The sequence below is a fragment of the Phascolarctos cinereus genome, unplaced genomic scaffold (assembly GCF_003287225.1).
Source record: "Phascolarctos cinereus isolate Bilbo 61053 unplaced genomic scaffold, phaCin_HiC Scaffold_726;HRSCAF=1367, whole genome shotgun sequence".
NCBI classification, from domain to species: domain Eukaryota; kingdom Metazoa; phylum Chordata; class Mammalia; order Diprotodontia; family Phascolarctidae; genus Phascolarctos; species Phascolarctos cinereus.
The window spans coordinates 251,138,624-251,152,887 of record NW_027556098.1 but is presented as its reverse complement, the minus strand read 5'-3'; the positions used below and the strand labels follow the sequence as shown (position 1 = coordinate 251,152,887).

Sequence of the window (14,264 nt, the reverse complement as noted above, 5' to 3'; positions counted from 1 at the left end):
CCATTATGTCATTTTCTGGCAAGGTTAGACTAATTGTATGCTTATGGCATTTGATTTTCAGGAATAAGATTTTTTTTTAACAAAACAGCTTTAGTACCAGCAATACTACTCAAAAAATGCACAATCAAAACTCAAAATAACTATGTGTTATCAAGCTTCTACATCCCTGGAAACTACAAATAGTCAAATAGCACAATAGGGTTTTTTTAATTCCCCATTCAACAATTCACCTGCTCAATAAAAGACTAAATCAATTTACAGCTGGTGATTTTTTTTTTAAATCAAAAAGCTTCCAATGTGGTTTGGGCTCTACCACTGCACCATCTGTTACCAGCATGAAACATGCCAGGGCAAATGAGAAAGCAGCTGTATTGATTTTTAAGAAAAATATATCCTGGGTCTCTACTTCCTTCAACATCTGAACAAAGAGGAAATTAGTAAGCTTTTTGTGGACAAGGATCAAGTCTTAAACTTCTGTATACTTTATAGTGCCCAATACTGCAAAGCACACAGAGAACATATAAATAGTACCTGCTTGTATAGTTGTTTAACAAAGCTCTTTGGATAGTATTTCAACAAAAGAATAAAAATAAAAGCTGCCTTCAATATAAAACCTAACTAGGCTTAAGGAAACACTTAAATATTAATTACCATCCATCTGAATGAGTAGTTCAGACTTGACTCTTCGACTTGCCTCATGTTCATCAGAAGTGCCTCTGCGGCTACAGATGGAATCAATCTCATCAATGAAGATTGTTGTAGGAGCATAAAACCTTGCCTTTGAAAAAATAGTTTTAAAATTGTTGTAGAAAGAACAGATGAAATATTTTAGAAAAGTTAAAAATTGGAAAGAGGCAGGAAAGGTTCAGAAACAGCTATTTCATAGCCCTTTAGTTGTTTGAGAAGATGGATTAGATACATTCCCTATTGTAATGCTTTTAATGTTATACTGCATAGTATGCACTAGTTATTAACACTGGGAAATGACAATTTCTGAAATTAAAGTTACATTGTAAATCTTTAAAATAAAACATAATTTAATTTTAAAAGGTGTTTTTCAAATTTTTTGTTAGCTAAAAATGATCAATGTTATAAATTTTTATTTGGTTTTATGAATTTAAAAAATTATTGTTCTGATCATGGAAAAGAATCACACATTTAAAGCTGAAAGAGACCTTAAAGGTAATCGAGTTCAACCCCTTCATTTTACAAATTAGAAAATTGAAGACCACAGCATTATTAAGTGACTTGCCTAGGATCACAAAACCAATAAGAGTCTGAAGCAGAATTTAAACCCAGGTCTTGTGAACTTCAAGTGTGGCTCCTCATCCACTAAGTCTCCAACAACAACATCCCTAAAGCAGCAAAGGCAAAAAATTGCAGTCATCCATCTACCAGACAAATAACAAGAGCTCTTCTCTAGCCTGCACTGCATGAGAGAGCAGGGGAAAGAGCCCTTGTCGGAAGAGTCAGAAAGAACTGTGTCCAAAGACTACTCCTACCATTTACTTCCTGGGCATGAACCTGAACTGTCTGAGTCCCAGTTTCTTCAGCTATAAAATGGAGACTATACCTACCCGAGGTCCCTCACGGTGTTGTTGTGGACATCAAAAGGCACAGGAGATGTGAAAGCATTTTTTACACTGTAAAATGTTATATAAATGTAAAGTGGTGGTTGGGTTTTTTGTTTGGTATCATCAAAAGCTTTCTTTTAAGATAGAATATGAAGGCATAATACATTCCCCTCCACCTCAAACACAATCATTCCAGGGTTTTAAGCGTTAAAATATGACTTCATTTGACATGTTTTAAAATTATCAATATTAGTGATTCACTATGAAGATTCATCTATGAAGAAGTCGGGGGAGGGGGACACACAAATTTTAGGAAGAATGAAATTAAATGAAATTTAAAAACTGGCTATCATTCTCTGCAATGTAAATGACACAAATTTGAAAATATCACTCTGTACTCACCATTTCAAACAACAGGCGGACCAACTTCTCAGATTCACCCCTATATTTAGATGTCAAAGTAGAGGAGGAAACATTGAAGAATGTTGTGCCACATTCAGTTGCAACAGCTTTTGCAAGCATAGTTTTACCAGTGCCAGGGGGTCCAACCATCAACACACCCTAAAATTCCACAAGAAATATTACTATTTATCACACCATAAAATGCTTGATCACAGTACTGCCAAGAATTAATTTATCTTACACAATTTTTCACTAAAAGATTAAATTCAATCTTCACAGAATAATAATAGGTAGGCACAGTGGATGCATGGAGTGCTAGGTATGGAGGAAGACTCCTCTTCCCAAGTTCAAATCCAGCCTCAGACATTTACTGGCTATGTGACCCTGGGCACATCACTTAACCCTGTATCCCTTGGTTTTCTCATCTATAAAATCCGTTGGAGAAGGAAATGGCAAACCACTCCATTATCTTTGCCAAGAAAACCTCAAATGGATACATGAAGAGTCGGAAATGACTGAACAACAAAAATAACCTTTTATTCTTGAGTGCTACTTATGAATGATTATTGTTTAATAATTTAATGAAAATAATCAGACCATTTCAATAACATTTCAGATTTATGCACTTTTCACTAATATGTTAAGTATCTATCCCTTTTAGAAGAAAGAAAACATACTGTCCACAAAAATGTTCATACTACATACAGCTTCTATTAAAATACAAACTCTTTAAGAATTTAGAAGGCATCAGTAACGGAAAATTATGCTGTATTTCAAACACAATGAAATTAATTTTAATTTGATTACAATATAATATGCTAGTAAATCAGTAACTTACATGAAATACTACTAGCAATGAAAGAGCTATTGAATATGATCTCTGCTGTAAACATCACTTCAGTTATTCCTTACCTTTGAAATTAACAGGTAAAGCTATCTATTGAAACAAAACACTGGGAATATCACTGTTCAAAATTTTTGTTTTCTCCAGCTTTTCAAATGACAGCTTACTGATTCTTTAATTTGATGTTAATGTTCTTATTTCTGTCAGACACTTCTTTATGTGGAATTAGATATATGTTTATTGTAAGATCTGACATGTAAAATTTCAGGGATTTCCAATAAGGAATTTATACTTTTTTTTTGTTTACTACCTAATTTCTTTCAATATAGTTTGGATTATGCTTGAAAGTCATATCAAGGTCAAATTCCATTCCAGTCAATTTAAGCGGGTATTCAAATTTTCCCTTCCTATAATGGAATTTGGTTGAATTGATTGCTGCTGTAATTCTTGACCATTACCTAAGGCTTGGAAATACTAGTTTTCATATAAAGATTTCTTTTACAATGGAGGCAGTGTGATTTATTAGATAAGATTTGAACTAGCTGTGTGACCCTGGGCAAATCACTTAACCCCAACTGCCAAAAAAAAAAAAAGGTTTGAAATTAGGGGAAAACTGGGTTTAAACTCCATCTCTGATCTGAACAGTGTGATTCTGGGCAAACAGCTTAGGTTATCTGAATGTCAGTTTCCTCAATGATGGGTAATGCCTAACTCAAAAGGCTGTGTGAAGATCAAATAGGATTACAAATGTACAGTACTTTGACAAATTTAAAACACTTTATGAATGTCAGCTATATTATAAATACTATTTATACACAAAAGATAAGTGATTAAGGATTTCCTAATTCTGAATACTAATAATGTACTGTACAGACACAAATAATTAAGGTCATATGCAGTCAATGCAACAAATATACAATATATATTTCCACAACTCTCCCTTTTCAAAGTCATGTCAGTTGGGATTTTTTTTGTCATTTAAGTAGTATTTTTAATTACGAACTTGACAAATATGAACATTTCAATATATAACCCCTTCCAGTTCTTTCTATTATTACACATCAGGAAGAGAACCTACAGAAGTGGCTAATTTATCTTTTTAACCTGTAAAAATTTGGTCCCTAGCAAAGAATTAGAAATTGAGGGGATGCCCATCAATTGGGGAATGACTGAACAAGTTGTGGTATGAGATTATGATGGAATATTATTGTACTATAAGAAATAATGAGCAGGATGCTCTCAGAAAAACCTGAAAAGACCTGCATGGGCTGATGCAAAGTGAAATGTACTGTGTACAAAGTAACAGCAATATTGTAAGATGATCAGCTGTGAAAGACTTAGCTATTCTCAGCAATACAACAATCCAAGACAACTCTGAAGGACTTATGATGAAAAATGCTACCCATTCCTAGTCTGTATCCAAATACAGACTGAAACATACTTTTTTTTTAACTTTATTTTTCTTCAGGTTTTTTTTTTGGTCTATGTTTTCTTTTACAACATCACTATTATGGATATGCTTTGCATGACTTCACCTGTATAACTGAATTGCTTGCCTTTTCAAAGCGTTGAACTTCATCAATTATTATTATCAATTTATCAATTATTATTTGGAACCCTTCACCAGTTATGCAAATTTAAATTAACATATTCCTAGGACCTAAAAGAAAATCAAGATGGACCTAAGAAGAAACAAGGAGAGCTTTCTATTAGCTAAAAGGATGTAGTCACTTCAAATATAATTACTCTATCTATTTAGACAATTCTCCAATCTACCTATTTTGACCTGACCCTATCATCTGAGTTCCACTCCCACATTTCCAACAGCCTGCCAGGCAGGCTGTCAACAATCCATTCTCCTACTCAAATACAACATACAAAAACACAAATTCATCATGCTCCCAATCTGGACCCCTTCCAGGCCTCAAATCAGTCCTCCTCTTGAGTCTCCAGTTTCTATTAATGGTATCATGAGTTTTCCAGTCTTCCATGCTTGAATCCAGCAAGGAAGGAAGGACAACGATTGACTTAAATAAGTTTGATATAATTCGTAATTTCTGGGTATCTAAATTTTCTTTACATAATACTTATACAAAATTGCATTTCTTTCCCTTTCCACTAATGCTATTTGCTAACAAATATTAAGAAGCACCGTAGGAAACAAATATTTTGACAAAGTCACTACAGGGTTTTATTATGTTATTGTAACCTTGATTTGGGAAGTAGTGAAAAACAGGGAAACTACTGATTTATTGGCAAAAAAAAAACCTATTCAGAAAACAAGTGTCTTAACCTCTTGGAGGTTCGATAACTATGATAAATTTATAATTATAATTATCTGTGATAAGTCACATTCTATGTGTCCACTTTGAAAGCAGAGACAGCTGATGACAGCTAAGGAATTATATCTTCTGAGAGTTTCAGAAGGAAGGACATAATCATAATTCTCAAGTAGCACACCCATAATTATGACAAGTGACCCCCAAAATAACTAAATATAAATCCCAAATCAAAAACTAGATAACTGACTACAAAAGCCATCCTCATTCATTTTTTCTTTTTACATGTAAAACCAGAAAAAAAATTTTTAATTATTTTCTGAGATTGCTTCTTCTATATCATGCCAATAAAATAACCATTAAGCTATAGTAGCTGCCCAAAAATAGTAAAACGTTTTCTATTTTTTATTTCAAATTAATTAACCTCAACAGCTCTAGGAAAACAAGACAAATCTGAATATCATGGACTACATGGTCCCTCTGAGGAATAACAGATGGTCTACAATGCTTTCCTATTATCTTGTAGCTAAATGAAAAAGTAGAGAATGGTATATGAAAGAAAATGGAAATCTACTCGACTATAAGTGGTTTGAAGCAAGTCAAATCAACAGGCATTTATTAATTGCCTACTATGTGCCAGGCCCTGTTCAAAGTACAAGGGATTTTTTAAAAAGGGAAAAAAATAGTTCTTGTCCTTAGGGAAAGATAATCTTATACACTCAGGTATCAAGGTAGATAGCATACATGTGGCTTCTTCTGTTTTAACCATGTAAGGACAGAAGAGGAAGTCAAGGAGAACAGCTGAAAAAATAACTTGGCAGAAAATAATGTCTTTTTATTTAGTTCAAAACAGACTATGTGAATAAACAGACTGCCTGTGGCTCAAAGAAAAGCCTCAAGCAACTGTGAAAAACTCAAAGGGCTCTTGAAGCCAAGATGACTTGAAGTCCTGAGAGAAGATTCTTCAAGATAACTTCAAGATAGATTCAAGACTAGTTAGAAAGAAATGGAGGAGAATGTAGCCACTTCAGGGGTGACAGCTTAGGGAAAAAAAAAACTGAGAGGTTGAGGGATTAGAGGTCAAGGAGAGGATGAAGAACGAGGGTAGAGGATGCAAAGGCAGAGGAAAAGGTGAAACAACAATAGTGGTCATATAAGGGAATTCCATAGTTCATGAACATGGAAAATGGGAAATAAAGTGAGGAACTAGGAAGTGAAGGTGTTAGAAAGAGTATCAAAATATATGTTGAAGTCTCCTAGGATGAGGGCAGGAATTAGGGAGGAGAGGAAGACCATGAGCCAGGCACTGAACTCACTGAGGAAAAAAGGAGAGTGTCCTAGCGTTTGGTAGATAGCAGCTATCAGAATCTTGAGTGGATGGCCAATAAAGTTGTGTCATTAGGAAGGAGCTAGGTCTCAATGAGTGCAAAAAGTTGAAAGGCGTGAAAAAGGAAAAGGTTCAGGATGCAAGTAAGTTTGTTACCTATGGAACAGACACTCCAAAGAAAACAATGGAAGAGATGGGTTGATTTAGAGTGCAAGAATGGTGTCTGAACAATGACAGCTGGAGGCTCCCTGGGGGATGGTAAGGGTATGAAGGGGTTCTAGTTCGTTAAACATTAAGGAATGAGTTCAAGTAGGTTGTCATCATCCCTTGAGGTTCAGCCTCAGTACAGTGTCTTCCTAAGAAATCAGGCAGCAGAATGTACCTAGAAATCTTAGTTGGGGGGGGGGGGACGAGCAAAGTTCAAGTAAGGGATTGGTAAGGGTGGAGTAAAAACAGAGTGTAGGAGGTACCGGGAAAGTGCACAAAGGAATGGTGGGCCCAGAACAGCAAGAATATTAGTAAGTTCCCTTCCTTCCCTAGCAAGAATTTCCCTCCTTATCCACTAGGTTTGGGTGAGGGACTAGTGGAGGTGGAATCGCAGGAAATCAAAGAAGGTGCCAAGAGGAAACCAGATGAAAAGTTACTCCAAATCACTAACTATATGATAAATGACAAAATCAATTTAGAGGCTTCATCTCACATTCAGCAAATTGGAAAGACTGACAAAAGACAGGAATAGTGAATGTTGGAGGGGCTATAGAAAGACAAGAATAGAAATACATTGTTGGTGGTACTGTGAATTGGTCCCTCATTCTAGAACACAATTTGAAATTATGCTTTAAAAAGTGACCAAATTGTTCACAGCCTTTGACTCAGAGATCCCACTGCTAAGCATATACTCCAAGGAAATCAAAGACAGAAAGGACCCATGTATACAGTAAGATGCATTACATCTGTGGCAACAAACAACTGGAAATAAAGTAGGTACTGCTATTGGACAATGGCTGAACAAATTGTGATACATGAATATAATGGCATATTCATGTACTATAAGAGATTAGGAACCTAAAAAACAGAAAAGCATGGGAAGACATATTAAGTGATGCACAGTGAAATAACAGAAATAATACAATGATTACAAGAATTTAAATGGAAAGAACAAAAACCCTGAAACTGAACTATGTATACATATAACAACTAAGCCTGGTCCCAGAAAAAGGTTTCATAAATGCATCACCCTCTTTTCTTTGCAGTAGTAAGAGACTAGGGTTGTGGAAGCCTGCATATGCGCTTAAATAGTTCACGGGCTGGTTTTGCTGAACTTTCTTTTTCACTTTTTGTTACTAGAAGTGTTTCACTGGGTAGGGAAAGTAAAGAGAGGTGAGAGAAATATACTTGGAAATGAGGATGCTAGCCTCCACTATCCCTATTCTCCTTCCGTTTTAATCACTCCTTTCCTGAACAAACTCGTCTGTATCTCTCTATCCTTAAAAAACCTCTCACTTGATCCTTTGAGGCCACCCAGTTATTGTCCTATCATATCTTCATCCCCTTTGTGACTAAACTCCTTAAGAAAGCTGTCTACACAACTCCAAAAGACTCACGATGGAAAATGCTATCCACATCCAGAGAAAGAACTTTGGAGTCTGAATGCAGATGGAAGCATACTATTTGCTCTCCTTTTCTTTTGCTGTTTTATCTCTTCTTTCTCATGGTTCCTCCCCTTAGTTCTAATTCTTCTTCACATCATGACTAGTGTGAAAATACATTTAATATGAATGTATAAGTAAAGCCTATATCAAATTGCATGCCATCTTAGGGAAGGCAGAGGAGAGGGAGAAGGAGAAAATTTAAAACTCAAAATGTTATGGAAGTAAAAGTTGAAAACTAAAAATTAATTAATTATAGAAAAAGAAAACTGTCTACATTAAGTGACTCCACTTCCTTTCCCTATATATATAATATATATTGTGTGTGTGTGTGTGTATGTATATATATATATATATACATATATATATATATATATATATATATATACACACAGAGAGAGAGAGAGAGAATTTTACTTCTTTATAAATGGTTTTCTCTATAATCCTATGTATTTTATTTTATGCATTTAAAAACATTCTGGGAAAGGATGCATAGGCTTTACTAGACTGCCAAAAGGCTTCATGACACAAAACTGGAACTGTTCTCTGCAAAGTTACCCATGATTTCTTAACTGCAAAATCAAACGGCCTTTTCTCAGTCCTCAGCCTTCTTGACCTTTCTGCAGCATTTAATACTAATGATCACCCTCTCCTCTTGAATACTCTCTCCTCTCTGGATTTTCATGATACTGCTCTCTCTGGTTCTCCTTCTGTCTGACTACTTATCAGCCTCATTTGATGGCTAGGGAAAGAAGGGAACTTCCTGATATCCTTGCCTTTCTGCGCTCACTATTCCATCATGCTGCCTCTCAATACCCACATCATACCCATTAACCACTGGTACCCACATGAAAAGAGCATTACTTGAATTCTCTCACCTTCCAAGGCCGTCTTATTCCTTTGAAAAAGTCAGGCATCCACATTGGGAGAACAACAGCCTCCCTTAATAATTTTTTTGCTTCTTCTAAATCAGCTATGTCATCCCTTTGCAAAAAAAAAATAGAAGGATTTTACAAAACATTTACACCTGTTTTCGCTTTCACAGTTAACACCAGCCCACTTTTAAATTCTATTGCCTACACTAATTTTTAGTGGAAGAACAATGAAAAGATTTTATAGCTAAAGTCAAAAATTATTTAATAAAACACTGTCATCAGTATTAAAGTAATATTTTAAATTGTATTGATTAGAGTTATATGTACTACAAAAAGTATTTATAAAGGTACATTCTATTTGTTATGGATGAATTTATAATCTGAAACCTATTAAACTTATGAACATTTTTTCTTACAAATGTCGAAGTCATAGCAAATCATCCATATATAAAAAAAGCTTACAATAGGTAAAAATACTCATACCAATGAATGCTAGGATTTCTGGATACTATGTCCCTTTCAAGAGCTTCAACTAGGTCTTTATCATATCCAGCACCATCAAACTTTTGAATTTCCCCATCACCTGCACCATCTGGCAGATTCTTCCTTCCCTACGTACATAAAGAAAAAAATTTAAATAAAATCAACAATTAAGAATTAAATAACCATAATACTGAACAAAATAACATAATACTGAAACATAACCTATTGAACCCAATTTCTATCACATTATGGTAACTCATGCTCAACTTCCAAACAGTCCTGATAAATTAATTCAAGAAAAACAGAAAAACCTACTCAATCTTTTTAAGGACTTCTTCAGCCTCATATTTTTGGAGGTCATCTGCTTCTAGAGTTAAGAGGTTCCCTCCATCATTCCAGAGGTCTTTAGAAGCCTAGCTCTGGCTTTATTGGAGCATGAGATTTTCATCACACTCATAGTTGTGAATGAACTATGAACATATTCTGTATCAATTTTATCATGGAGAAGGCTGTCCAAATTTTAAAGAACCAGTTAAAAAATTTATGAGCTGGCTGCTGCATATTGAAGAGAGTGGCCTTATATCTGCCCCATATACCACCATCCCCAGTGTTAAGGGGTCCCCTGAACTTGTCTTTTTGAGTTGCCATATTTTCCAGAAACACTGGACCCAGAATATGCAGGAGGCCCTGACCGTGTCAAGGACGAAGCCCCATCCCCTCCCCGACCTGACGTAATTTGTTGTTTGCACCCCAAGCTGGAATCTCTGTCCTTGGGAGTCAAGACATGCACCAGTCAGTCTACACTAGGCTAGGAAAGTGCTTGTGCAGCTGGGACCTTTGAAGATAAGCAGACCATCATACCTTCATAGGCTAGCAGTTCCCAAGGGAAAAGAATGCTGCTTTTGCTATCTTAATTATTCATGATTTCTCTTCCCCCACCCCTCCCATTTAGGCGGAGATTTCTGTTTCTCCTCTTCTCCTTGTAGCAATTTCACAAATATGCAAGCTTCTGTTTGGATTGTGAACTCTTTGCCCTGGCTTAGGGCTCCACATGCATGTTTATTTCTCTTGTAATAAATCTAGTTGCAATGCAATGTCTCATGGATTTGTGATACTGTTTTTGGTTAACACCAGAAAGGGGCCACAAGCTCCTAGAACCTAGAAAATGACCTCAACAATCAGGGTAATGAATGTCTTGAGCCATGTCAAAAAGCCACCACACTGTTCCTATGGAATTATGTTATCAAAATCGCTTTTTCTAAAGTTAAGTAGAAACAAAATGACATACCAAATTTTTTATTCAATAAATGATTTTTTTTTAATTACATACTATATGCCCAATTTTACTGTATTCTATAAGATTTAATAAAGTCCATGAAAGAGTTTAAAAGTATTGTATTAAATTCCCAAAGACAGCTCAAAATGTGGAACCTTTTCAGTAGGCAGAACCAAGTGCCTCCCTGGGACTTCAGTTCTTTGCTTATTTTTAATATTAAAAGGAAAGAAAATATTCAAAGGGACTCAACCCCACAAAGTTTCAATTCTTAGCAGAAAAAGAATAGGACAGTGTGAGCCTACTCCACAAGTACATCTTCTGAGATAAACAACAGATCTGATCCTAATTGGTAAGAAGGGAATAAACTGTTCCTTTGGGAGAAATACTTCAGCTTTTTTTTCCGAGCCACTAGGGTTTGATTTAGTAAATGACCTCTGCCACCACTAAACAGTACCTTGGAGGCTGGAATCCAAAAGTGAGCAATTTACTGTTTCTCTGAAGTAATGCAATAGAATCAGGTCCAACTTTCAACAAGTTTCTTGTCTCCAAAGGTGACATGTCAACAATAACAAAGAGTTAAAGACATTTCAGCTATGTGCCCAAAAGGCAATCAAACTGTGCACACCCTTTGATTCAGCAATACCACTACTAGGTCTGTATCCCAAAGAGATCATTAAAAAGGGGAAATGCACAAAAATATTTATAGCAGCTCTTTTTGTGGTGGCAAAGAATTGGAAACTGAGAGGATGCCCATCAACTGGGGAATGACTGAGCAAGTTGTAGTATATGAACATAATGGAATACTATTGTGCTATAAGAAATGATGAGCAGGTGGATTTCAGAAAAACCTAGAAAGACTTACATGAATTGATGCTGAGTGAAGTGAGCAGAACCAAAACACTGTACAGTAACAGTAACTGTGCAATGACTAACTTTGATAGACTTAACTCTTCTCAGCAATGCAAGGATCTAAGAAATCTCCAAAAGTCTCACAATGCAAAATGCTATTCACATCCAGAGAAAGAACTATGGGGTCTGAAAGCATACTATTTTCACTTTTTTTGTTGTTGTTTTCTGTGGTTTTTTTCTTTTGTTGTTTCTTCTTTCACAATATGACTAATGTGGAAATATGTTTCCATGACTGTACATGTATAATCTACATCAGATTGCTTGCCATCTTGGGGTGGGGGGAGGGAAGAAAGGGAGGGAGCGAAATATAGAACTCAAAATCTTATAAAAATGAATGTTGAAAACTATCTTTACATGCAATTGGAAAAAAAATAAAATACTATTTTGAAAAGATATTTCAGGTATGTTTGTGTACCAAATATGTCTAGATGCTCTCTGAAATCAGATTTTGTAGTAATGATAATCAGTACAAAGTTATACTACAGAGTCACACTGAAGCAAAGACTCAAAGGATACTCTATAACAATTTTAAAATTCTTTTGGAAAAGGAGCCAATGAGGAACGGCAATAGAAACTGACACAACTTGAACTTAGGGAGCCCAAGTACATCTAGTATAATAACCTTAGATTTTCAAGAGCTAAACAATGGGAAATATAGTCATAGAGGGAGGAATGGAGGAAAAAGGAATAGCCTAAGGGAGGAGGAAGGGAAAGTCAGATAAGGGAGGGGGAAGGGAGAGAAATGGGGGATAGATGTCACAGCTGGAAAGAAACGAATAAGGGAAAGGACAAAAGAAACTTATTTGTCTTTTGTTATCAAAATTGATTCAATTTTGTTCTGAATAGGAAGGCCCCAAACCCTGTCAAACTTTTCACTGTAACTAAGTCCTCAGATAGCATTCCTTCATCTTCAAAAAAGGAAACACTATTATCTCAAAACTACAAACCTTTTAGTCAGGTGGACATTCCTTCAAAACTCTATCAACAGATTTCTTCTCAGCAAATTGTAACTCTCAGCTCCTCCACTGAATAAGGAGCAAGAATGCTTTAAGAATAACCACTCTACTAATTATAGCTATAATTCCTTTAATCTCCCCAAGAAATCACGTTAAAAATACAAGATTTTCACAGCATTCGATGTTCTCAGCAGCTTTAAAAACAGAATATGAATCAAGTTGAATAATTCAATACAGATCCTTTCTTCAAAGTCCATCTCAACACAGCTACCAGCACTTTACAGTAGACAGAATTGTGTTTTGTCAGATGAAATTCCATTTGTAAATGGAGTAAAACTGGGCTATGGCACCACCTACCCTTCTTCTTTCTAACTGGCATTTAAATAACATGAGTCAGCCATTAGATGATTAAATGGAATCCTCTAGCCATAAACAATAGAAAGATAAGCATCCTTCTCTATGCTGATGAATACACTTTATCTCAAAGGAAGCAGCAACCTGCTGGCTAATTATTGCCAGCAAGAGCAGCTTAGTATATAGAGTCTAATAAAATGAAAATGCGTATACTTGGCAGACATTTGCCAATATTTAAATAGATATTACAAACAATCTCATATAATAGGTCAATTCATTAGGGGTACATATTGTGCTCCACTGGCGTGTGGTGGAGGTAGCTTATTAGTTATATATACCTCTAAAAACTTTTCAGGGCTATGTTTTCTCTTACATGCTTCATGGTGCAAGACTGCAGTCTCATCTGAGTCTTATTTGGAGTCAGCCTTCTTGACCTTTCTGCAGCATCTGATGCTTTTTGATCACCTTCCCTTCCTGGGCACTCTCTCCTCTCTTGGTTTTATGACACTACGCTCTCCTGCTTCTCCTTATATCTGTCTGACCACTCCTCGGTCTCCTTCCTGGCTCTTCATCAATGTCACACCCAGCCACCATGGAAATCACCTAAGGTTCTATCCAGACCTGTTCTCTTTTCCCTCTATACTATCTCAAGTGGTGATGCCATCAGCTCCCAAAGGTTCAATTACCATCTTTATGCAGATGATTTCCAGATCTAGACATCTAGCCCTAATGCCCCACCCCCCGTACTGTCTCATATCACCAACTGCCTTTTAGAAATCTCAAAGTGGATGTACTAGAGGCATCTCCTACCTGAAATGTCTAAAAGAGAACTCTTATCTTTTCCTCTAAACCAACCCTTTTCCCAACTTACCTATCACTGTCATGAACACCATTATTCTCATAGTTACCCAAGCCCACATCCCTAGTACTATCCTTGACTTCATTTGCTCTCTCTCTACGTATATAACGCACGGCTAAATATTGTTTCTAACTTCACAGCATCTCTCAGATCTGTCCCCTTCTCTCCGAGTTCAGGCTCTCGTAAGCTCTCTTTTGCATGGACTACTGCAAGAGTCTTCTTCATGTCTCCCTGCCTCAAGTCTCTCCTCACTCCAATATATCCTATACTTAAGTCTACTAAGAAAAAAATCAGAAATTTAATCAGAAGGCTATTTGAACATAGAAACTATCTGACCTAAACATCAATGCCAAAAGGAATGCAAATCAGAATAGATACTTGAAAGACTTCTACCAGTGATAAAATCTTGAGGGCAATTTAAGACTAAATGTATGAAATAAGGTCTTTCTAGGAATAGATAAAAAGACATGCCTAGTC

The 14,264-nt window shown here is 35.9% G+C and overlaps 1 protein-coding gene across 1 annotated transcript in view; it reads right to left on the bottom strand.

Moving 5' to 3' along the window:
* Positions 1-14,264, bottom strand: part of KATNAL1 (katanin catalytic subunit A1 like 1) — a 91,895-nt gene that overhangs the window by 21,456 nt on the left and 56,175 nt on the right. Inside the window, exons 5-8 of the mRNA XM_020997124.2 lie at positions 9,434-9,561; positions 8,954-9,059; positions 1,977-2,135; positions 652-778 (exon numbers count right to left, since the gene is read on the bottom strand). Coding sequence (XP_020852783.1) covers positions 652-778; positions 1,977-2,135; positions 8,954-9,059; positions 9,434-9,561 — 520 coding nt within the window. The remainder of the gene's footprint in view (positions 1-651; positions 779-1,976; positions 2,136-8,953; positions 9,060-9,433; positions 9,562-14,264) is intronic.